At 34.9% G+C, this 26,285-nt stretch overlaps 1 protein-coding gene across 6 annotated transcripts in view; it reads left to right on the top strand.

Moving 5' to 3' along the window:
- The window catches only part of LOC150089228 (lipid transport auxiliary protein 1), a 199,454-nt gene that overhangs the window by 155,806 nt on the left and 17,363 nt on the right, over positions 1-26,285 (top strand). For 5 of the 6 annotated variants that reach the window (XR_016548109.1, XR_016548108.1, XR_016548110.1 and 2 more), the window contains exons 8-9: positions 3,242-3,407; positions 3,510-3,685. Coding sequence is in view for 1 of the 6 variants with exons in the window: in XM_090390389.1 (XP_090246515.1) it covers positions 3,242-3,407; positions 3,510-3,560 (217 nt within the window). In the remaining 5 variants the exon portion in view is untranslated. Of the gene's footprint in view, positions 1-3,241; positions 3,408-3,509; positions 3,732-26,285 lie in introns of those variants that run through there. The other variant, XM_090390389.1, reaches the window with a different exon arrangement.

Here is a 26,285-nt window from a genome sequence, read left to right as displayed (position 1 = left end):
TTTACACAATGTAAAAGTTCAAGGAGAAAGTGCATCAGCCAATGTAAAAGCTGCAAAGAAATTTCCTGAAGCACTGCCAAAAATTATACAAGAACAACATGAAGTGTTTAACTGCAGACCAAGTTTTCATCGCTAGTGAAACTGGACTGTATTGGAAAAAAATGCAACAAAGAACTTTTATCTCAAAAAATGAAAAAACTGCATGGGGATTTAAATCTGCTAAAGATCGGATAACCGTTATGTAGTAATGTGTCCGGAGATTTAATGGTAAAACAAATGAACATTAATTGATCTTTGAATCCTCAAGCAATAAAAAATTATTAAAAAAGCAAGCTACCCATATATCAGCAGGAAAAGAAAGCTTGGGTAATAAAAACTATTTTTAATGATGGGTTTCTTCACTGCTTTGTACCTGAAATTCAAAGCAATATAAAAAAGAAAAATTTTAATTTCAAGGTTATTGCTTTTGGATAATATGCTAGGGCTTATGTAAGACATGAGTAATTGAGATGTTCAGGTGTTTATTTACCACTCAACACAACTTCTCTAATCCAGCCATTAAACTAAGTATAATTAAATGCTGACATAACACATTATAGTAGTGTGTTATGTATAATTTAATGCAGACATAACACGCTATAAAACATTATAGTAGTCATATGTACCATTTCTTGCATATTAAAAAAAGTACAATGCATCCTGCCATGTGACATTGTACCACCCATTGTTATGGGAAAGGGAGTGTCCATTCTATGATTCTGATTAATGGAAATTTATTGAGGTGTTGTTTATTTGTTCATAAAACATATAGCTTTTACCTGCACATTGCTCAATAGTATCACTCAGCAATGCTGTTTTCAGTTTAATTTTGATTTCTAGTTCTGGTTTACATACTGTTTATGTACATCTTGTAGATAGTTTCCAATTTCTTTTTTTTTTTTTAAATGTCCTCAAAGAGATCAAGTGATCCAACTGGTGTTAATAATGTGAAGAAGGTGAAATGCTATCAGAAAAAGTTGTCATTGAAAAGTAAATTGGAAATTATAAAAAGACTAGATTTGGAAGCGTATCACATTTACACTACATTAAGTGGTTTTGAGTGATCTGAAAATTAATAATGTTCAAGCCTATATTTTTAAAAAATGTAAGTACAGTATACATATAAAGTTCCATAAATTTCAGGTTCTTGAATATATGTATTTATGTTTTATTGCGTAATTTATATTTAAAGGTTTAAATTTTTTTACCATATTTACTTTTGTTATTTAAAGAAATGGTGCCTTAAAATCAGAAATACTGGTTAATGCCAATGAGTTAAAATTATTTGCATTATTTCCAGTGGATAGATCTCTTCCACTTAATGTAGATTCTGTTTTTACAGTCTCAGTTAAAAGCTGGGGGGGGGGGGAATGCCTGTAAAATCATATCCAGTGCAGATGATGCTTGTTTATGCCATATTTAACTCAGAGCTTTGAAGATAGAAAAGTTTACAATTCACTGTCTAGCCATTTATCTTCGCATTCATATACTCTCCTCATCTTTTTTTAATTTAACATTGTTCATCTGCTTTCCTTGCTGGTGCAGTAATGTGTATTTTTTTGTTTGCTTGTGTTCAACATAAGTGTAATCAAAGAAGAGGCTATGAAGATTAATAGTCAGCATTAATACACTGAGTGGACAGAAATCATGGGATACCTACCTAGTAACAGGTAGGCCCACCTTTCACCCCGATAAGGGCAGTCACATGGCGAGGCATTGAGTTCACTAGTTCATCCATCCGTGCTGCACCGCTGTCCATAATTCTGTCACATTCCTGGGTGGAGGATCCAAAACTTGAATGGACCTTTCCGCAGCATCCCAAAGATGCTCCACAGGGTTCATGTCCGATGAACAAGGAGGCCATTCCATGGTGGTGAAATCTGCAGAATGCTCTTCAAACCATGTTCTAGTTACCACAGTTTAGGGGGAGGTGCATTGTCCTGCTAGAAGTGTTCATTGCCCTGTGGGTGCAGGATGACCGTGAAGGGATGCAGATGGTCTGCAAGGATGGACACATAATCTGGACCATTTCAGAGATGCGTTTAGATGTACAAGAATTCCCATGTGCCAGTTGAGCATTCCTGGGTGCATAGCTTCGTATGGTTTCCACCAGATATGCACCCTCCCATCCACTCGAAATAACTGGAAACGGGACTCATCAGACCAGGAGGCCCATCTCCAAAGTCCAGTGCCGATGTTATTTTGCCCAGTTGAGGCATAGAGTCCTGTGTCATGGTATTAGCAATGGGACTTTGGTGGGGTTGGTGGGCTCCCATTACCTATTGCGGCTAATGATCACCTGATGATCATTAGGTGATCATTAGGTGATCATTAGCTCCACTGATTTGTTCCACTGTAGCTCTCCGGTTGGCTGAAATAATGCAAGACAGACGTCGATGGCCGCGTTCATCCACCACCTTTCTCTGCCAACAGCGCTGTCCACGATGAGATGTTATTCCTGAAATGGTGTATTCCCAATACACTCTTGATACTGTCGAACGGGTTAGTGGAATTTCTGTACCACTTCCGCGATAGAGTGACCCGTCGGGCACCCACTGTAATCCCTCTTTCAAAGTTAGTTAACTCACAACATTTATCCATACTGACATCGAATTGCTGTCTGTGTGAATGCAGTATACCTATATACCTGCCAGGAGGTGGGTTCATCCACTAGAGAAAAGGCTGACAGTGTCATGCTACTCGGGAACCAGGTATCCCATGAATTCTGTCCTTTCAGTGTATATTTCCTTAATGATATTATTATGTTAATACTACATTTATCATGTCTGTAATATTTTAGATGTGTTTAGTTTAGTTTAATAAAATCTTTTAAAATTGTCATCATTTTTAATAGCACGAAAAATAAAGATTTGGAGGCACCAAGGAAAGCAAGTGTAATACATTGTGTGCAGGTTTTCAATTACATATAAATAATTGTTTCATATGCACTACTTTGAATAAAAAAAAAATGAAAAATCAATATAATCCACCAAAAATAAGATGAAATTTGAAAAATATTTCTTAGAAAGGAGGATCCTGCATATGTACTCTCTAGAGCTGGTCCCCTAGAAAGCACTATTATGACAGCTCACTATATTTCAGTTTTACAGTTGATTTTTCATAAAATCTCTTTCTATTTACATTAAAAATGAAATATTTATTGTAGTTATATTAAAAATAGATAATCTGTATATTCTTTTAGTATATCTCAGTCTGGGAGGTCTCATCACAACAACAACAAACATTATGAGTTTAAATCATCTCCATCAAGTGACCTGAACAAACACCTGTCCAATGGAAAGCCTGCCCCCATTTTGAGGCATTCTTCATCTTCCAGTAAAGAAGAAGAAGAAGAAGAAAAAAAAAAGGTGACTTATGAGACCTCAGTTTGAACTCAAGAGGAATGATATACTTTTGTTTAATTCAGCTGATGAACAGACTTTTAAATTTTTTGTTGCCTGCTCTAATAGGGTGCAAGTGTCACCCAAGAATTCAACCATCCCGAAGAAGAGGAGAGGTGAAACTTCAGTAAAGATGTTTTCAAGCCCAGCAGAAAGGGAAATAAGAAGTTTTAGATGCAAGAAACATTTTACAATTGGAGTTTGAGTTTCACAATGTGTTGGATGCTCTCCAGATATCCAGTTCTGTGAGTAATTCTTCCAAAATGGTTTCCAGTCCTATATGTTGTTATACATCACTTATTGTTGTTATTTATTTATTTTATTTCATGCCAACTAATAATGCATATTACTAAAGAAACAAAATGTCATTAACTATTTTAAATTTTAATGCATAATGAAACTGAGGGTTGTGAACAATGTTATTTTTTGCATCAGTGGTGTCATTCAGTTTTCTTCCTTCTGTTTGCTAACATTAATGAAACCAGAGACTGTAGTATGATTATAATATAGTGGTAAGAATTTTGTACTTTACTAATGAGGCTTTAAGAATGAAATTTTAGTTATCCTTTTCCAAAATTTTATAGGTAATTTCTGACAAGTTTTTTGTCATCCATCTTGAATTGTGAGAAGGTGATAATTTATTATAATTAAGTCCATCAGTATACAGACCAAATCACATTCCTCATCAGAAATACTTTGCCATATCTATAAACATTATTGATCTCCATTTTGTGTGTGTATGTATGGAATAAATTAAATAAACAAAACAATATGCATAAAAATTGTTCTGACTCAAACATTAAAAAATGCATTTGGTTTGATTTAATTCAATCTAACTTTTTTTTTTTTTTCTTTTTTCAGTTATGTCATTGGGATAGATAAATCAGTATATTTACCCTTTTCAGTATACAGTTACTTATAAAAGAAAAAGTTGAAATTATTGAAATCAATAATTGAATATCCACGAAATGCAAACATTTTTAACAGGTGGTTCTCTATTGGCCTAATAAAGCTAGGGGGAATTACAAGGAAGGAAAAAATGCAGTCAGATTACAGTTTGCGTGTACAAATACGTAGCTTTTTTAGACAGATGGATCACTTTTAAAAAATTAGTAAATTTTCTAACTAGTCTTGATGTTCTAATTTTGTTACTAATAGTGAATGTATATTAACATAAGGGAGATATAACAGCTTTTACAGTTAAGTAAAAAAAAAAGACATACCAGTTATATCCACAGATTAATCTGTACCATGTGAGTGTCCAGCAGCACATAGAATTTATAGTTTCTCAAATATCAACTTGCTGTTATTTATCATTCTTTTAAGATTGTAATGATAACTTTTGTTATGTTAAAAGGACTGTCCAGTATATTTATATATAGTTTTTTTTCTCTTGAAACTGAATTTCATCATAGGATGGTCTTTTTACGGCTACCTTGAGTGACTTAAGTATCATCTTATTTACATCTGATGGATTGATAATTTCTTCATATATATAAAGTGTTTTTTTACACTTTGATACTTAAAAGTATTCACATTAGTTGTTTGAACTGTATTCCTCGTAATCTTTTATGCATCTGTTCATATGTCTAAGTGATAAGTTGCTCTCTGGTGTTTCTTTGCTAATTTTTCTGTATTCTGTTATGATATCTTTCAGCTGGTTGATTATATGAGGTCTATTTCAATGAACAATTGGCTTTGGATATCCACGTAAAAAAGATATTGAGGGGCGACAAATTGGGCCTTTAGAGTAGTCACTAAGCTGCACTGTGATATTCCATCCAACCACTCACCAACTATATGGGTGAAATGGGAAGGAGGGAGAGGGTGCACCATCTTGTCTGAATCAAACTTGTCTAGCTGTTAACCCCGAACAGGTCTCAGCGACTTTGCAACCCCAGTGAATTTAAGTGATTTCTTGCTCTCCATATACTCCGTCCACACAGCTTAAATTCCAAATATCTTTAAAAAAAAAAAAAAAAGTGTTTTCTTTGATTTCTCTATTGAAAATTTGAGAAATATGTGTTAGTTATCATATGGACAGGAAAATGGAGGATCAAGCATGGATTATCATTGTGCTTTTGGTGCAAAGAAAAACTGTGCACACTTTCAAGGAATTGTTTTTGAAAACACACATGGGTGCACACACGCACGCACGCACTCACTCTTCAGTGTGTTTTCTATCTACTGCTAAAATTTTGAGGAAATTATCTATTGGAAGCCACATTATAAAGAAACTAGTATCAAATAGAAAACACAAAATTGTGCTCTAGATAAGATAAACATTTCTACATGAGTGATACAAAGGGGTTTGCATTACTCATGTAGAATCGTTTTTTGAAAATGATATTAGAACACCTTTCATGGATGTGCATTGATCTTGTAATAACAGAATATCAATTAGAAAAAATCTATTTTGGAAGCAGTGTTATTAACTATAAAAACTGGTGTCAAATTGAAACCACTTGTGACCACTTCTGTTTTTGCTCAAACAAAAGTGTGCACTCCTCACAATGATTTTTTATATATATATATATATATATATATATATATATATATATATATATTACTTCAGTGTGCTTTTGCATCTAGTAATGGCATTTCAAGGAAATTTATATATATGGGTAGTAGTGTTATAAACTTTTTAAAATTACGATCATGGCAAAATGGAATACAGTCAGTCCTCGTATAATATGTATTTACACTGCATGAATTTGATCATACATGATTTATAAATAGGGAATGATGTTGTATATAACGTGAATTGAATTCGCATATGCATGATTCGCTTTTGTGTTTACAAGAAATGGCAGTTGAATGCAGAATCACTCCAACTGAATGCAACACAATAGGAATGAAGAGAAGATTCTGAAAGTGTATTTGTTTTTATACGATTGAAGATTTCAGTGAAGGGAAACACATTCCACCATAATAACGTAAAAATCCACAGAATTCCAGCTATCGGTATTATAGCAAATGCAGCTAGATCGAGTTTACTATTCTTTTATAATAGATTCCACTAGCAGGAACACAACTGGAAATTGTTTTTATTGTTTTATGGTAGTGACCTCCAGAAATGTTCTTTAGTAAAATGTGAGCTAGTGTGAGGTGATGATAGTGTTTCTGCTTGTACTGTGTTGTTTATTCAGTTGCTACACGCATGCAGCTTTATTTATGTCTATCAAATGTGCCTCCTCATTATTGTCCTTTTTATACTGTAATTGTGCTTTATTCCCTAAAAATGAGTAAAATACTTGAAAAAAGTGTGAAAAGGAAGCATCCTGATGAAGATACTACAGATTGAGAGAGGAAAAAGAAAAGGAATATCGATAGACAGAGACAGACTGGGTCAAAATTTCTTACTGGGGAAAACTTGTAGCAGCCTCATACTAGTGTTTATGGCCAAAATCACACCAGCCTCCAGCCCATCTGGGTTTCCCCGGTAAGCAAAAATGCGAAATTATGAAATGCTTTGAGCGAAATGAAAGAACCAGAAATGTTGCACGTGCAGGCCTAAATGAGGCAATGCCCAGAATAATTAGCACAAATATAGAGAAAATAAAAGCAATTGGAAGAGACAATGTCTGTCATCCATTTGGATAGAAGATCAAACAAAGAACAAGTTTGCTTACAATAGAAGCAAAAGCATTAGCAATATTTTATTACGTAATAATCGTAATAAAATATATATGTACTGTATTTTATTATGATTATTTATTGTGTTTGGTAATGTTTTGGTTACAAATGTGTGTTCAATCTTGGGTGGTCGGCACCTAACCCTATTTTTTCTATAAGGCCCGTTATTTATATTGCACAAGGATTTCTAGCAACAACTGTTGTGTTATATAAGGATTGACTACAATATATGTTTCTTCCTTTTTTTTTTTGCGTGTGTATAATTAAGGCTACTACTAATATGCTATAAATAGTGCTGAAAACTAGATAATCTAATTGACCAGAAGGAAAAAATTTTCATCAATGCAGATGGTATTGAGTGTTAAAAATTTAGGCCTGACAGACCCCCAATGCACGCTCTCTCTCTCTCTCTCTCTCTCTCTCTCTCTCTCTCTCTCTCTCTCTCTCTCTCTTTCTCTCTCTCTCTTTCTCTGTGTTGGGGTAGACCCCTTCTTTGGTGAGCACTTAGTTGCAATAAGTGACAACTCAGTTCTGAAGTATAAATCCACAATATGAGAGATGCCAGATGGTGCTATAGTATAGACTTAGATGATATTTTGGGCTAAAGCTCAAACTACAGAAAGATTCACTAAATGGACAATTAGTGCAGTTGCATCCTATTAGTATGAAGAGAACCACCGAAATAGGTGAAATGGCATATTTTTTTGTTATATCTCATATTAGTCTTCTCAATTGGCGAAGTGTTGCTTTTTCAAGATAGTAAATATCGGGCCAACTCGTGAGGGGTATTTCACAAAATAATGAGATATAAAAAAAAACCATGCCATTTCACCTATTTCGGTGGTTCTCTTCATACTAATAGGATGCAATTGCACTAATTAGTCCTTATTTTGTATTTATTAATGATATTGATAAGGGTATATCAGGCATGTCTAAGTTTGAAAATGATGCAGTTTTTGGGCAGGGTGGTTAATGACTATAATGAAGGTATCTGCTGCAACAAGATCAAGAAAAATTTGCCGATGGGCTGAAAAATGGCAATTAAAGTTTAACATTTACAAATGCAAGGTATTGCATATGGATAGCGGTAATGCCAGAGTAATGTATCAACTCTCTGGTACAACACTCAGGGTAGTGGAAAATGAAAAAGAGCTGGGGTAATTGTGCAGTGTGATATGAAGTTCTCTGAGCAGTGCTGTAGGACAGCTCATGCGGTTTTGTCAATGATATTCAGGAATTTTGCTAGCAGGGATAAGGAGGTGCAATCCCATTGTATAAGGCAGTGGCTATGCAACATCTTGAATACTGCATACAAGTCTGGGGTCTCATTTTAGAAAGGATATAGAACTGCTGGAATGGGTACAGAGAAGGGCAACAAGTTTGGTGAGGGGAACAAAGGGCACTCTTAACAAGAAAGACTTCCATTCTGCAAATTTCAGCATTTGGAGACTAGGTACCTACAGGTAATTTGAGCTGTTTAAGGCTTTGAATGGCTCAAGCAACTCAATGCTGATTGGATTCTTTCTCCTGCTTAGACTGTGCACATAAGGGGACATAAATTCAAATTGAGGAGGGATGATTTCGGAGTAGATGTGCAGACGTTTGCCTTCAGACAATGGGTCATTGATTGCTGGAACAAGCGTCTGTCCTTTGTTGTGGAAGTAGAAAAACTATTGGAGGCGATGGATAGGCAAAATTAGAATTTTGTTTTTTTTGGCTGATGCCACATCATTTGCCACTGTTAATACTAACTCCTCATGGGTGAATGCCAATGCAAAATACCTATTCAGTTTGTCAGCAGCCTGAGAAGGATCATCAAATGGACCAACATGATTCAATCGCTTCCTGCTACTATTGATAGAAGTCTTTGCCAAATCTGCCTTATCTTGCCTAACTTCTCTTGTGACTTGATTACAGACTAGTTTATATCTACTGTAAGCTTCTGTATCACCCAATAATTTATATGCATCCCCATGCATTTTTCTTCTCTGACACATCAGGCACATTATAAAAATAACACAATTAAAAATAGTCAGACCTCCATATAATGAAATCAGTTGTTCACTTGAAAAAATTTTTTATTATACAGAAATTTCGTTATAAAGAAATATGACCTTTTCAACAATGAAAAATACTATAATTCAACTCAGAAATACAACAAAATATGGGAAATAAATCAGAAATAAGTGGGAATGAAAAAATTTTCTAACATTTTAAAACAATTAATTTATTAACACACACATTAAAAAATGACTACTTACATGATGCACACAATATATTACTACACTTTTAAGAATTATGTTGCAAAATATATTTTTTGTTTTTTTTGTGTTGTTCGCTGGATTTTACTGTATTATCATTCATAAAAATGTTCGCATTGTTTAAGTGCTCAAATATATTTTCTGGCACATTTTCTTCACACTGAAAGCCTTGACACAAAGTTTCAAATGCTGCCAACATTTCATGTTTGGAAGGTTTAATATTGACTTTGTTGCCCTCGATTCCATACAACTCATCAATATTCTCACTAATTCTTTGAATACTGTCCAAAATGCTGGAGTCACTTGGATATTCAGCTACTCTGACATTGTTATCAACTCCTAAAAATTCTTCAAGAACAATTTCTCCACTGATCAAACCTCTCGCTTGGAATCATTACTAAGATTGCTCAATGTCTTGGCGCAGTTCATCCCTCTCATCGCCGTTAATTGGCATTTTAGCAAAACAATTCTTAATCGTTGTTTCCGTTACATCTTGACTCCAAACTTTTGCCAACTTTAATATGCAATCCGCAAATCTATAACAGCATCTATAGGTTGGTTGATTTCTATTCTCAGTATAATTTTTTTCAATATGTGCCTTCGATAGTGCTTCAAATTCTTGATAATGCCTTGGTCCATTGGCTGCAGTTTAGATGAGGTATTCAGAAGGAAGAAAACAAGCTTCACACTTGTAAGTTTTGAAATTACCAAGTGAAGGTGGGCAGGGCAGTTGTCGACAATCAAAGCGATTTTTCTGTTTTCTTTCGTCATCTTTTTATTGAATTTTAAACTCCGCTGTTCAAAAATTTCACTTGTCATTCAAACTTTTGCCTATTACCAAAAGCTTCAGTTTTTCATTACCAGCCATATTTGCACCAACAAAGACTGTAATTCTCTCCTTACTATTTTGACCACCTGTACATTTCACTTTTAAAAGTCAGTGTCTTGTTCTGGAAACATTTTTAAAATATACCTGTTTCATCAATGTTGAATATGTCTTTGGGCTCGTAGTCCTCCATAATTTTTTTTCAAAACTGTTTCTTTCCATTGGGTACAGTCTTCTTCAATTACAACCCCACTTTCACCAGAAATAACTTTCCCGAGTAAACCATGGTGCTTTTTAAATTTGTCCAGCCAACCAGAACTGGCTTGGAAAGTTTTATGCCATAAGATGCGTACTCCCTAGCCTTTTCTTTTATTAATAGCCCTGATATCAGCATGTTTTGGTCTCGAATCACCCACTTAAAAATGGCTTCATCTACATCTTCATACAGGCATAATTTTGCACGCTTCCAACTGGGTCTCATTTCCTCAAACAGTTTGAGAATCGAAACACGGTTTTTCAGAATGATTGACACACTACTGGTAGGGACACCGAATTTTAAAGCAATTTCTTCTTTTTTTTTTTTTAATGCTGCCATCTACACTATTAATCACTTCCACTATACTCAAGGATTTCCTCTTAGGCATTGTAAGGTTACTTGTACTACAGATAAAACAAAAGTGATTTAGGGACAACTTGTACCTACCATACAGAGACAGGTGAAATTTAGTGAAAGTGTGGTTGACTCATTTCTGCGGAACGACAGATGAATTTCTGGGATAAAGAAAAATCACTCTCTCCTAATTCTCTAATAGGGTGCTTACAATAGAAAACAGGTTGACCAGAGCCAATGTCCGTGTCGGGAATATGCCTTAATCTTTGCCAGTGACTGTGGACACGTAGTTGACCAGCACGACTTCTCGGTACAGTAAATGCTTTATGGGCAACTAAATTGTGGAATGCTCTTAAGAATTAAACCCTTTAAAAGCTAAAATGATTAATTCTTAATCCTTTTAGCTCTTAATTTTTGCTTTCTACAGCATGGGCTCTATTGTCTAAAGGCCAGAGGTGCGAACATGCATACCCAGGTCTCTCGAAATCTGTTCTTTATATGGAAATTTTCAATGTAATGACCAAGGGGAAATCAAAAACTTTCGCTACATAGGAAAATTTACTATATGGAAGTTTGTTAAAGAGAGATCCAACTGTATTTTATTAAAAAATATTAATGGTTTTTAAATTCTTCAGAAATTAAACAACATGTTAAACATAAAAGATAAACATGAGTTTACTAGTCTCACTCACTTTCCAGTTGAAAAAAAACGTTCAAATGTGTGCTTGCTCATATTTCTGCTTATTATGAGATCAAATACTTTAAAAAAATAAATATATCATTCACTTCAATTTTCGGACTTTTTTTTCAAAACTTCTTTCAAATTTGAGAGTTATGTACATTGCTTCCCACAGAGTAGTAGCATCTTTAGTGAATATTGCATTTGTGTTCTGATTTTTATTTATGCAAAAACTTCTAAACAACTCATGTGAGACTTAAATGTTTATATAAAAGTGGGAGAGGGAAAACAAGTAACTGTAAACAAACAAGTATTCTGAACTTCATAGTAATGTTGGTGCTGATTAGTTCCGGTGCCACTCATCACAGAAATAGTTGCAAAGCGGAGAGCAGTGCACCAAGTAGGTGTACTCATTTAATTTCTCTGTGGAAGCCGTAAAAAATTGCTTTACAAACTATTGGGGTAAAAATTTGTCTGTGTTTTTACGAAGCTAGAAAAAACTTCAGATTTTTAATCAATTAAAGTATGGGTCTCAAACTCGAATTAATTGCAAGGGCTGTATGAAGATAAATTCATTAGCCCAAGGGTCACAATACTAAAGTGTTTTCACATCTACATTGATATAGAAGTCTAGCAAATTGAAAATAAAGGGAATAAAGAGTATGCTATTAAACATTAATATGTTAAATGAAAAAAACTGGTACAGGATTTTTTGTTGTTTCACTTTGACTACTTAGCATCATTTTCATTAATCAAAATATTAATTTTTTGGTTTATATCATGAGATGTAGCTAAACTGAGTAGATTTATTAATGTTCATAGATAAAAAAGAGTTGTTCATATCTGCTTCCAAACATTACTTGTATTTCATCAGCAGTGATTAATTTAACAAATCGTTCTTTGGGAAGAAACTTGAACTCTAGAATACAACATCCATACTTGTATACTCTGTTTGAAAAGTGTTGTACTGAAGCTCCACTAACAACTTTTGCAGTTCCTGTGTGACATTGTCAACTTGCACAAAAAAAAAAAAAAAAGGCGTACAAAAGTGTACAAAAAAGAAAAAAAAAAAAGGTGAAATTGTGGTTTAAGTGCCTTAAAATCCTTAAATCTTGTATGAAACTCTTTATGTAAATTGGACCACTGGGCCAATTTACATAAAGAGTAAATTTGGGCCACTGGTTAATCGGGGCAGCCATTTATTTGGGGCAAATCTTAAAAAGCAGAACCTAATTGAGAAAATAGCCAGGGTTTGCTTAGCTTAATTGGGACAACATGCCGTTTAATCGGGTCAGGAGACCACAGCATTGGAAATTACCCTACGATTGTCTCTGACTGTACCACGTGGTTCGGTCAGATTTCTGGAGGTCACAACCATAAAACAACAAAAACAAATAGCAGTCACCTGTTTATTGGGCTTTTCTGTTAGTGCAATATATCATAAACTGATAGGAAACTTGGTCTTATTGAATTTGCGATAATACCCACAGCTGGAATTCTGTGGGTTATTATGGTAAATTTCGTGTTTACACTTCCATGAAATCTTCAATCATATAAAAAAATTAATTTTCATAACCTTCTCTTCATTCCTATTTTTAAAGCTTTGTAACTTGTTACTCCATTCTCACTTGTGCGTATCATGTTACTTGCAATTTGTGTGTGTGCTGTGTTCTTTGTTATTGATTGCTTATCTTTTTACTGTTTTAAATTTTAACCCCCACCCACAAGTGTCAGTGAACAGAAATGTCAACTAGTTAGTATTAATTATTCGAATTATCACATATATTCTTCTGATTTTCACGTATCATTTAGTTTTTTAATTCTGAAGGTAATAAAGGGTAAATTTGTGCTTAATATACTTTACTTTTATAGCCTGTGGATAATATTCCTCCTATTTTCGCTAATTAGAATCGCTGTTTAATAGAATTAAAATTCAATTTAAAAACGTGATCACAATGACCGGCGCTTGCTACGCATCATATAGTGAATGGTACTTTACTATGGTGAGTTCGTCGTAACGTGATTTGATTGTACAGTGAATCAATTGTAAAGGGGGGAGGGGGTACATTGTATTTTTAACTATTTACATGAAACTTCGGATAATTAGGGCAGCCGCTTAATCGGGCCAAAATGCACTAGTGTCCCAAATAGTATCTAATGTGTCCCAAATAACCGGAATCAACTGTATCTAACATCCTTTAAAGGCTTGGGTTCAGCTTTACTTGAGGAATTTAGGTTAGGGAAATGAACCAAAGTATCAGCTGTCAGTTGGTTCTTCCTCAAAGTAAGCTTAACTTTGAGTGATTTAACATTGTCTTACATTCCTGTTATCATTTGCATTCTGCCAAGAAGTTTTAAGTTGAGTGCTTCAAATGATCAGTTACATCTGAGGAAAGCAAGATTGCAAATAAAAGAATAATCAGAAAGTTGGGGAACCTCCTTTTTATTTTTCATTTTCATCAAAGAATTATTCTCCGCCCCCCCCCCCCCTAAAAGTTAAGAAAAAACTTTTCCTGTACTATGATATGAAAATTTTTTGTACTCCCTTTTCAAACTTGCTAGGGAAGAAAGAAATTACCTATGTTTTAGCCCTTGTACACGTTTAAAATTAACAGTTTTAACAGTTGTGTATAACTTCCTTCATTTGTAGGCTTTTGCCACAAAGAGCTTCTTGGTGTAAAATGCAATGTATACTAGTGAAGCAGTTTTTGGTATATTTGAAAGTCTCTTTTTTTTCTTTTTTTCCTCTCTGTTTTTTTCTTTCTCAACAATCTGACCATACTAGTGTTTCCAGAACACATTGATGATGTACCATTTGTTGACAAAGATACAAGTTTCTCCCATGATAAATTTACTTTTTCAGTGCACTTTCTAGCCTTGAAGCATATCATGACCAGTTTTAGTGCCTTTCAGGGTATTAAATCTAGTCATTGTTTAGTTATTTTCAAGTTACAACCCACACTTCTAATGAACACTGTATGTGCAATATCTGAAGTGTGTATTTGTGTTTACTTTCATCATGAACTGAAAATGCTTCTAGATATTTTCCTATCTGAATCAGATGTTTATGTATGTTATCTGGCAACTCCATAATCCTAGAGACAGCTAGATTAGCAGATAAGTTTATGCTTTCAAAAATTTTATTATCAGAACATAAAATTTTGATTGCCTTTATAAGACATTCTTTTACAAACAGACCATCTGTAAAAGATCAGGGTGATTTAGCTATCATTTGCTTTCACAAAACTTATTTTTGCTAAATTTGTTAAGATTAAAAAAAAAAAAAAAAAATTGTTTGACAAAATGCTGCCTTTGCTTGCAGGATTTTTTCCTCTTGAATTTTTTCCAGTTAATGTATCTTATTTTTGACAATGTGTCGTGTTGTAGTGTCGATGGATGCTGTAATTTACTTCTGAAAAAAATATATAAATTCTCCCATTTATTTCTCTTTGAAAAGTCTTGTTTATTTTGTTAGTGTTCTCATTTTCAGCAGTGAAACCATTTCTGGGAAAGAAATGTTGCACTTCCTTTTAAATTTACCGTGTCACAAAAAAGAATTCTGAAAAGAAAAAGATAATTGGGTAGGAATATATCACAAATTAAAATATTTTCAATACCACGATCAAAGTTGGTCTCTTTTTAATTCATATTGGTTTCGCTTTCACTCAACAAAATTTTTTAATTTTGTCTTATGACAAAAAATGTGTATTGCACTATTTTATTTTTATGAGACAGAATGAAGCAGGCTGTATTTGTACCTTTTTTAGAGCAGTTACATATATCAAACTAATGTCAATCTGTTACATGACTGATGATAGTTTGATATATGTAACTGCTAAGTTTGATGTATGTAAGTATGTTTCAAGGCCTGCCTAACTGACAAAAAATTTCACCATAAAAGAAACAACAAATACATCAGAGATGCTGACATTGTCATAAATTTGGCATCATTAGATATCGATTTAATTTTTGACCTTGTGATATGCATAAAAAAACTGGCTGATATTAGCATTAGTAGAGGCTATGATGCAAGAAAGCAAGCTTATGCAGCATCAGCCAAAAAAAAAAAAAAAAACCTTCCTATTTTACCCATCCACTCGTTCCAAAAGTTTGTTCAGTTCTCCATTGAATTTATTTAAGCTATCAACTTCCACAACAACAGATAGTAGTTTGTTCCAACAATCAACTACCCGCTGGCTAAAGGCAAATTTCCCCACATCTATTCTACAACTGTCTTTCCTCAATTTGAGTTTATGCCCCCTCAGGTTCGTAACCTGAGCAAGAGGAAGAATCCCATAAGCACTGAGCCTGCTCAAACAATTCAAGGCCTTATACACCTCAATTAGATCACTCACAGGTGCCTAGTCTCCAGCTGTTGAAATTTGCAGAATTTAAGCCTTTCTTGGTAAGAGCCTTTGTTCCCGTCACTAATCTTGTTGCCCTTCTCTGTACCACCTGTTCTAACAACTCTATATCATTCCTAAAATAGCCCTTCAGACCTGTATGCAGTACTCAGGGTCTGGCCTGACCATTGCCTTATAGAAAGGGATAATCACCTCCTTATCTCTGCTAGCAAAATTCCTATATATTGTTGACAAGACTCCATGATCTGCTCAGACAGGCTGATATTGTATTTTTGTATTTATTCTATTGTATTTTTGCTGGCATGGCTTTAATTCACATTATAGTGAAACAACTAAATCATTGTTAATTAAGGGATTAAAGGAAATTATGATTGATTCAACATGCAGCTGAGAAATTAAGTATTGTCACGGGCTGCAAAAAATGACAGTGAACTGCAAACAGTCCACATATTTGAGACCCCTTCTTGTTATTTTGGAGCTACACATGAAGTGCAGAACCACCATCGTTGGGTTAATACCCTTACTGCTCCAATTTTTAGGCCTGCTGTAAGAGGGAGATTAACAACTTTGAATGTTAGGCAGTTGTCTAAAAGAATTTTGCATGCGTTCAGGTTGGCAAGAAGAAGAAGAGGCCCAATATTGTGTCCCGTAGAGTCATTTTGCAACACTGACACTCAACAAAATTTTCTAATTTTGTCTTATGACACTGAAAGCAGCTGTTTTTGATTAGGTGATTTTTTTTTCTAGGAAGGGTTTTCACAATGGATTATAGCTTAGAAACATTTTGATTACTGCTGTCTATAGCAATTGAAAATGCCACATTTTTAAAAGCAGTTACTACTTCTTTTCTTCTTCTTTGTATGCTATTGGGAAACATATTTCAGTACAGAGTACTTGTCATGCAGGAGGATCATTTAGATATATGCATCACGTAAAAGATAATTGTTCTGTGATAAATGGTGAAAATAAACATTCATCACATATGAAACTAATTTTCACTCTGTAGGTTGGTTGGGATTATGTTTCCCATCACTTGAAACTGAATAGTCACATCTATGTTATATACACTGAGCAAATGTATTACCTTTTCCTGATTTTATTATGCATTGAAAATTGTGAATGTATACATCTTAAATACTTCATTGTATTTGGTTTCTTACTGAAGCTTATCAACAAGACAGCTCCAGCTATGCACTGCACATAAAAAAAAAAAAAAATGCAATTTAATATTTCATAATAATTTATACAATGTAGACTGGTATACCTGATAGCCAATTCATTGACTAGCAATAAACAACAAAATCTCATGTACAAATCTGTGGAATTTCAAAAAAAAAATCTGAATTCTGAATTTAACAAGAAAGCTATATGATATGGTTTTACATTTTTTTTTTTTTTTTTTTTCACGATAAAGAATGAGAAAAACTGTTTTGGATGGTGAACAGGAGAATGGGGGGGGGGGGGCAATAAATCCAAATCCACAGAGCTAGCAGTTATGTGGAGAAATTTGGCATGCAACTTCAAACGGTTGTTAATAGAGAAGTGGGCTAGTGGGAGATGTGCAGCTGCCCCTCCTTTCAAATGTTAGGGGAATTACTCTGCTAACGGTAGTGGTTAGCTTGGTAATGGTTATAAAACACCTCCAGTGTATTTATGAAATTACAGTTGGATAGTGAACTCAGTTGTGCCATTATGTGTAGGGAGGTGATGTTTATTATCCATCCACATTAGCAACCAGTATTCTGTGGCATAAATTTGTTCCTTCAAGATAGGTATAACAGAAGCCCATATTTAGGTAATGTATAAAACTATTGAGTAGATGGTATTTGTAGATAACTCAGGGTGGTCTTAAGATTCTTTATATACAGGTGTCTCTTGATCTCCCACTGAAAAGTACTCGACTTACTGAGAAGCTGTGTGGCTGCTCAATCTCAGTTTTGCATCAAGAATGACACTTAGATCTTTATGGCTGGTAACCAGTGGAATTAGTTCATCATTTGTTGATTTTTGTAGGAGTTTGCTTTAAAGGGAAAATTACTGTAATGGTTTTTTCTGTGGGTTTTGAAAGAGATCAAATTTTTGTTAGGTAGTAGGCTAATTCGCTTAATTTATTGCTTATTTGACATAATAGTATTCCTGGATTTAAATAAATTGGAATTTAGGTGTGGAGCTTTATGTCATCAGCATAAAGTATGACATTTCTGCCATGCACAAATGGGACTAAGAAGGCAGAGAGTAGACCAGCTAGAGCTCCTGACTGTGACACGCCAGTGTTCATTTGCCTTATGTAGGATTGATCATTGAATTTAATGTTAACAATTATGTGGCTTAATAGGGACTTTAAAAAAGAAAATAGATCATCTATCCTCGTTGATTTTGAAGAAATTATTTAGCAGGTCATAAAGGGCATTGGAAAGGCCGTCAAATGCTACTTGGATGTCAGCACGCACGCACTCCACACACACACACTGCTAATTGTGATTTGTTCTTGATTGAATTTAAAATAACAGTTTGAAGTGCAAGGAGATTGGGTGTTGTAGATATGTTCTGTCCAAGAGGTGTTTAGTTAATGATGAAAGAAGCCTTTTCTGAGGTCTTTAAAAGCATGGATGTTGTGGAATTGGTATATAATACCTATTGAGGATTGGATATGTTGTTTCTCATAGAGGGATAACATCATATTTGTTTTCATTGACATGAAGAGGATTATTAACTGAGGAGGAATTCCAGTGTAAAAACACAATATGCTTTACTGTAAAGTGTAAAACATTATTTACTCATGTGTTTGAACACCAGAGAGAATTAATGTCTTTATCAACTGTTGTCTGGTTATTGAGATAGATATAAGTTGGTTGTCTGGTGATGCTTTCATGGGGCCATCTTATATAAAGCCATTTGAGGTTAACGTATTTAATCTGTTAAATAGGATGGATTGATGATCAGTTGTTGATGGTAGGGTTTGGAACTTTGCCCTTCGGTAAGCGACTTTTGCTTGTTGAAGCCCTAGCTTCTGAATATAGTACCAGAGGGAAAGTTGGATTACTTCCATGGGTTATGGAGCTGTTTTAGCTTAAGCTGTTAGAGAGATTTAGAGGTCCTTTTTGTTCTCTACCACTGTCAGTGTAGTACCACAGAGTTGATACGTTACTCTGGGACTACTGCATCCCATCTGTAGTACTTTACATTTATCAATGTTAAACTTCATTTGCCACCTCTCAGCCTATCTGCTCAACTTTTCTAGATCCCTTTGCAGCAGCAGCAGCATACTGTCATTAGTGTCATTAACAACTCTGCCAACCTTCATATTGTCTGCAAACTTTGACATTAAGCTTGATATACCATCATCAATATCATTTATAAATACAGAAAACAACAATGGACCCAACACTGAACCCTGAGAGACTCCACTAATAACATTAGTCCATGAAGAGCAGTCTCCATTGATTACCACTCTCTGTCTTCTTCCACTCAACCATCCCTTTATCCATAGCAGCAATTTGCCTCCAATGCTGCACTGCTCCAATTTGTGCAGCAATCTTCCATGTGCAACAGTATCAAAAGCCTTTATAAGATCCTAATTAGCATTAGCATTAGTAGAGGCATTTGATGCAAGAAAGCAAGCTTATGCAGCATCAGCCAAAAAAAAAAAAAAAAAGTAACATAAATAAATAAAAATAACCACTTCCACTTCACCCCTCTGTTCGTTCGAAATACCTGTCCAGCTGAGCCTTAAACTTATTTAGGCTATCAACTTCCACGACAAGGGATGGAGAATATGTGATATCAAAGTTATTCCCTTCATCCAGTTTCTTTGTGACCACATCATAGTATCCAATCAAATTGGTCAGGCAAGACTTCCCCTTAACAAACCATGCTGTGTCCGAGCTATAATTGAAGTCTTGTCTAGATGAACCTGCAGTGCTTCTTTAACCAGTGCCTCCATTGATTTTCCTGGAACAGAAATTAAACTAACAGGTCTATAATTACTTGTGAATTGCGGTCACATTTGCACATCTCCAGTCCATGGGTACCTCCCCTGAGTCCAAGGAAGCTCTCATAACTAGGGCTGAGGGTTTTGCTTAATTCCTTTGCTTCCTCTTTTAATATAATTGCATAGATTCCATCCACCCCAGGTGCCTTTCTTGTGTTTATCTTTAACAATTTCTCCTCCACTTTGCTCTCAGTTATTACAAAATCATCTAGCTTACTGCCAGAGTTTAATACACCTCTAGCATTCCGTTTCCTGAATAACTCCTCATGTGTGAATGTAGATGCAAAAATATTGATTTAGTTTGTTAGCTACTTGAACAGGATCATCAACAGTTGAACCATAGATATCCAGTGGACCAATCTGATTAATCCCCTGCCTTCTAGAGTTTACATAGGTAAAGAACTCTTTGCTGTTTTTCTTTGTATTCTTTGCCAAAGATTTCTCGTAATCTGCCTTTGCTGCCTAACCTCCTTTGAGACTTGGTTACAGACCAGCTTATATCTATCGTAAGCTTCCATGTCACCCATTAATTTATATGTATCCCATGCATTTTTATTCTCTGCCACATGTCTCATTAATTCATCTGACATCCATTTAGGCCTAAACTCTGAACAATATTTCTTAGTTGGTATGTAAAGCCTAGTAGCTCCAAATTAATTCTTTGAATGCTTCCCATTTTGAATTTGCTGTTGGTAACCTTTATGAAAGTAAAAACCCTTCCCTTTACCCTTGATGGGAGTTACCTCTTTGAGTAAATCCCACTTCAGCACACTGTGATCACTGCCACTTAGTGGTTCCTTTATCTGCAGATTCTTAATGCATGAAGAATCGCTACTGATAATCAGATCAAGAGTATTACTCTCTCTAGTTGCCTCCCGAACATGCTGATGTAGAAAACAATCATCCAATAAATCCACAAAAGCCTTACTAGTGTGTGAGTGACCAACCCACAATTCCAGTCATTATCCGGGAATATCTTCAAACAGGCCTATGGTGCTGGGAAATTCCATACTGCAACAATTAGACTCAAACACCAGCCAAGCGATTAAAAATTTTACTATAAAATAAAATAAAATACAAAAATAAAATATAATAAAATACTATGATACAATATCGGGAGACTAAACTATTACAATAAAATAAAATAAATAGCAATAAAACAATACTAAAATCGTTAAAATTTGCTAAAATACCGGAACTTTCGGAGACTGCTGTCTCCTTCTTCAACAGTGTACTATTACTGCAGTGTCACATCCTTAAATAGCAGGTCCATGGCACTCAAACACATGATTCACTAGGCACATGGTCGGCATTCCCCACATGCACATCGGAAACGGAAGTGGTTCGGGAGCATGTCAAACGGAACCGGCCATCCTGTCTGAGGACAACCACCTCAAACAGGGGGTGCAAACGCATACCCCTGTCCCTGTTAATAGTATTATGATTTGCAAGCTCTTGAGCCACTTGCGTTTCCATAATCTATGGGCACGGTCAGTAATGACCGCATCCTCAGGGGAGATCCGCTGTTGCGCTTCTCCCAGAAATGCTCTGCCACAGCAGACTTATAGTTTGCAGTCTTAATAGTGGTCATGTGGACACGGTCATTACTGACCATGCCCATGGATTTTGGGAACGCAAGTGGCTCGAGAGCTTGCAAATCGGTTCATCCAGTCATAATACTATTAACAGGGACAGGGGTATGCGTTTACACCCCCTGTTTGAGGCGGTTATCCTCAGACGGGATAGCTGGTTCCATTTGACACGCACCTGAACCACTTCCGTTTCCAATGCGCACGTGGTCATGCGCACGTGGGGGAATGTCGACCACGTGCCTGGTGAATCACATGTTTGAGTGCCATGGGCCTGCTATTTAAGGATGTGTCACTGCAGTAATAGTACACTGTTGAAGAAGGAGACAGCAGTCTCAGAAAGTTCCGGTATTTTAGCAAATTTTAACGATTTTAGTATTGTTTTTAATTGTTTTATTGCTATTTATTTTATTTTATTTTATTGTAATAGTTTAGTCTCCCGATATTGTATCATAGTATTTTATTATATTTTATTTTATTTTATAGTAAAATTTTTAATCTCTTGGCTGGTGTTTGAGTCTAATTATTGCAGTAATATCCGGGAAATTAAAATCCCCCATTATAAGACTCTCTGGTTTACTGGCCCATTCTGTTTCCCTGTACAGTTTACTATCATTAACACACTCCTACTCTCAATTTTGGTTTTCCAGTGCTTATATCACATGAAACTGACTCGACACTGCACTGTCCATCAGTGTCAATTGGCTGCTGTACCTCCTTGGATTTTGTGTGAATAGTAAACCCCTCCTCCCTTCCAATCCTGTCTGTCCTTCCTGTACACATTGTACAACCCAAATTCCAGTTCTGTATTCCTTATATCTGTGTGAAACCACGTCTCTGATATCCCAACAGTATCAGCCTTTGATGTTTTGACCAACACCTCAAATTCATCAAATTTATTTACCAAACTTCTAGAATTGGTGTACACACAAGTATACATGCACCTGTTCCTGTTCTTAGCTACCCTAACACAACTCATGTGTTTACTTGTACCACAATGACTCCGAGCAGCCTCTGAAATTCCCTGCATCTTGTTTTCTAGGCTGCTGCTCATTCCAATAGAAGCAGGGCAAAAATCACTTTCACCTCTGCCAGGGGCTACTGTTAATCTATTAGTCCGTGTATCCCCCCCCAATCTAGCAGTTTTCCAACCCACCTAACAGTGCCTCGATAACATCAGCAAATATTCTTGCACTGTTTCTATTTAAGTGTATCCCATCCCTGTAGAAGCAGTCTCTCCTGTTAAAAAGCACAAACCAGGCTGAGAAAAATTTTACCCCTTGAGCCTTGCACAATCTCTCCAGGGCTGAATTGATCGACAAGGCTCTCATCATATGCTCCCTCCTATCATGTCTGGGCAGAATTGCAGACACTTTCAAATTCAACTCTAATTCATGGCTTTTTTTTCAACAGTGACCTGTACTTGTTTAGTAATTCTGCCCTTCTCGTACTCTTAATATCATTAATACCAACGTGTACAACAATATCACCTTTTATGCCCTTAAAGGATGATATCTGCTCTATAACGTCATCAACTTTTCCCCCTGGCAGACTGCATTTTGTGTTGGAATCTTTTGTACTACAGATGACTCCCTGATTCCCTCCTCCTTTGGTGCCTATGCACATCAACTTTCTCCCCCTTATCTGGTTAAAATATCAATAGTCAGCTCCAGGTCGTTGAATTTTAGTATTCCCCATTAGAAGAACACTTAGTTACATGAATAAATTTATCTGGGTCGAGGAAGGTGAGTGAGCTTATCACAGATTACCCTTCATGATATATGCTACTCTTTTACTACCATTTTTTTTTTTTTTTTTTACTTGCTCCTTTCCTCTATCTCTGCTTTGTCCTTTCTGAGAAGGAATTCTGCAACTGTTTATCCTCAAATTTATAAACCTTGAAAATGGATGGGCTTATTTTCTGTCATATGTTTTCTTTCCTTTTGTCCTATTTGATGAATAGATAATTCATAATCAGTACAGTTCTACATTTATTTGATACTGACTATCTAAAGCATCTCTTATATAAATGCTAAATATTAAGCAAAACTATAAAGATGTAAAAAAATTAAATCATTTTTTCTTTGAATCTGTTTTGGCCATTTGAATTTGAGATTTAAGATACTACCAAGTACAGGCAAGTTTGCAGGAAAGAAAAGCATTTAATTTTCATTTCTTGCTTAAATCAGGGATTTCCAACCTTAGAGCACTCAAGATCTACTTTTCATTTATAATATTACAGAAGGAATTTCCTACTTTTATTCGCTGAACTGTTAGAAATTTGGAAACTGAATGCAAACGTAGTTTTAACATAGTAATCATAAAAATAATTATATAAATGTATTTTTACTTTTTGCCAGAAAACAGGTAAGTATTTTTTTATGCAAAGTTTTAAATATCTGCAACTTTTTTTTTTTTTTGCCAAAAGTGGAAACTCTAATTGTAAGCAGCTTGTAAGTATAACTATTTAGGGTTCATTTTTAAAAATCACAAATCTTTAATATTTTATACCTTTCTGAACAATAAAACATTTTATTTTAAAAAAATTAACATTTTTATGCACAAAATAAAGATTAATGGCATCAAAATATAAGGATTACATTTTGTGAAGCATTATTTATTAAATTAATGAGTCTGACACTCTATTTCTAAAATTTTGGAAACTGTATAAAATATAGAATGTTTTTGTTTTGATGATTCACGCAAATGTGTTGAACCAAGAAATGATATCACTTTTAAAACTACATTAGCTAACGAGCTATAAGAATTTCTATCAGTCACAGTCCAAAATCACTGTCTCTGTTTGTTAATTTTAACTGAACATCATTTTGCAAGGAAATAGTATTAGCCATATGGGTGCAAGGAAGCCTGAGCTTTTGCATGAGCCAAAAAAATAAATAAATAATAAAATAAAAGAAAAGAGCTATTTGATTCTCTCCTCATATTGGTATCTATCCAGCTGACCTTTGAATTTTCCTAACCCAATAGCATCAACCATCCATGAAGGTAACTTATTTAAGTATTAACAACTTGCTGGCTAAAAAAAACTTCCTGCAATCCAATCTGAACTTCTTCCCTCCATAATTTAAATCTGTGGCCCCTAGTTCTGGAATCATTTATAACAGTGGAAATTTAACCCTCATTCATTTTACATTCTCCTCTTAGTGAAAATTACATTTTACATTCTCCTCTCAGAAAACCTCAATCAGGTTTTCTCTAAGGTGTCTAGTTACCAAGCTCTGTAGTTTACATTTTCAAAGTCTTTCCTTGTGTGAATGCTCTTTTGCCATAAAAGGTCCAAATGTCCCATTCAAGAAGCTTAATGCCTTTTTTTTAGGTGTGGTCTCTATACTCAAACACACTATTCCAAGTGGGTCTTGAAATTGCTTTATACAGTGGGATTATAGCTTGTATTTGAAGTTCTTCCCCTTTTACACAATATTAGCTAACAAGCTGTGTATATCATCAAGAAAAAATGGATATACATCAAATAAATTGTTTCTGTTTTTTAAGGCAATCTTTGAAAATCATTGCCCATTTAACATCATTGTGTTCCATAGATTCTGACCATATTTTTAATATAGGGGATGCTGCTTATTGTGATGTTGTTTCTTGATGGGGCGTCTCCATAGCCAGGTGGAAAGGAGCAGCAGTGCGTAGCACACGCTTCTTGATTAGACCGGTGTTTGAGCCCGTCACCACCAAATACAGAGGATGCGGAAAGATCAGGGAATGACCGCCGCATATTCCTGGAGCAATATTGCTAATGCTCCTAAAAACCAAAAAAATAACAATAACAAATATAAGTTTCTTGATGCAGTGGGGAAATGTGTAGAAGTGGACAGAAAAAAAAATTGGAAATCAAGCAATATAAAAAAAACTCTAATATGATTGTCCACTATTTCGTTGAGAATGTCATCAATAAAAATGAAACTTTCATGTTTCTGGAAATCCACACAAGCTAGTAAAAACAAATAAAGAAAATATTAATATCAAGAATTAATAAAGGGTTTTAATGTTCTGCTGTAAAACAGTCAGATTGGTAGGAGTGCAGATACAGTACTTTCTTTCATGAAGTAACAACACCAACAACCATACAAACTGTAAAAAGCAACAGCCATAACTAGACACGTGGGGGGTGTTGGAGTTACAAGAACAAATTAGGATATTATGTAATCACTTCCATTGCACATGCATGAACTTTTTTATTATTGAATTGCTTAACAGTGGCTTATTGTCGCAGTACTCACCTCAAAATCTGTAATTAAAAATTTGAATTTGTAGAAGCCGACAAGTAAAAATAATTAAGATTGAACTATTTAAAAACATGCCCTAAGGAGAAAGAAGTGCACAGCCTTTTCCCAGATTGTCATCTATAAAAGAAGAATTCAGAGTTGTGTATTTAAAACCGAGTCCCAATGTAAGACTTTCGACATTATCATCATCAGTTGGTTATCGTGGTAACAGAAGAATGTATTACCACGATAACCAACTGATAATGATAATGTCAAAAGCCTTACGTCGGGACTCTTGGTTTTTAATACACAATTCTGAATTCTTCTTTTATAGACAACAACCTGGAAAAAAGTTTTGTGCACTTTCTCCTTAGGGCATGTTTTTAAATAGTTTAATCTTAATTCTTTTTACTTTTTGTGCTCTATGAATTCAAATTTTTAATTACGGATTTTGAGGTGAGTATTATTTTAGTGTGACCTTAAGCCCTAGCTAATTAACACAATTGTCAACGTGCATAAACTGCAATAAGGCAAAAAAGTGATAATATCTGTGATCTCAATAAGTGGTGTACACTGTATATTGAAATTGCAGAAAATTGTGATTTAATATATATGAATCCATAAATTAATGCATTGATTAATAAAAAGTAATTA

This window comes from Mastigoproctus giganteus, chromosome 2, assembly GCF_048544385.1.
Source record: "Mastigoproctus giganteus isolate SK-2022 chromosome 2, ASM4854438v1, whole genome shotgun sequence".
NCBI lineage: Eukaryota > Metazoa > Arthropoda > Arachnida > Uropygi > Thelyphonidae > Mastigoproctus > Mastigoproctus giganteus.
This window is presented reverse-complemented; position numbering and strand designations above follow the sequence as displayed.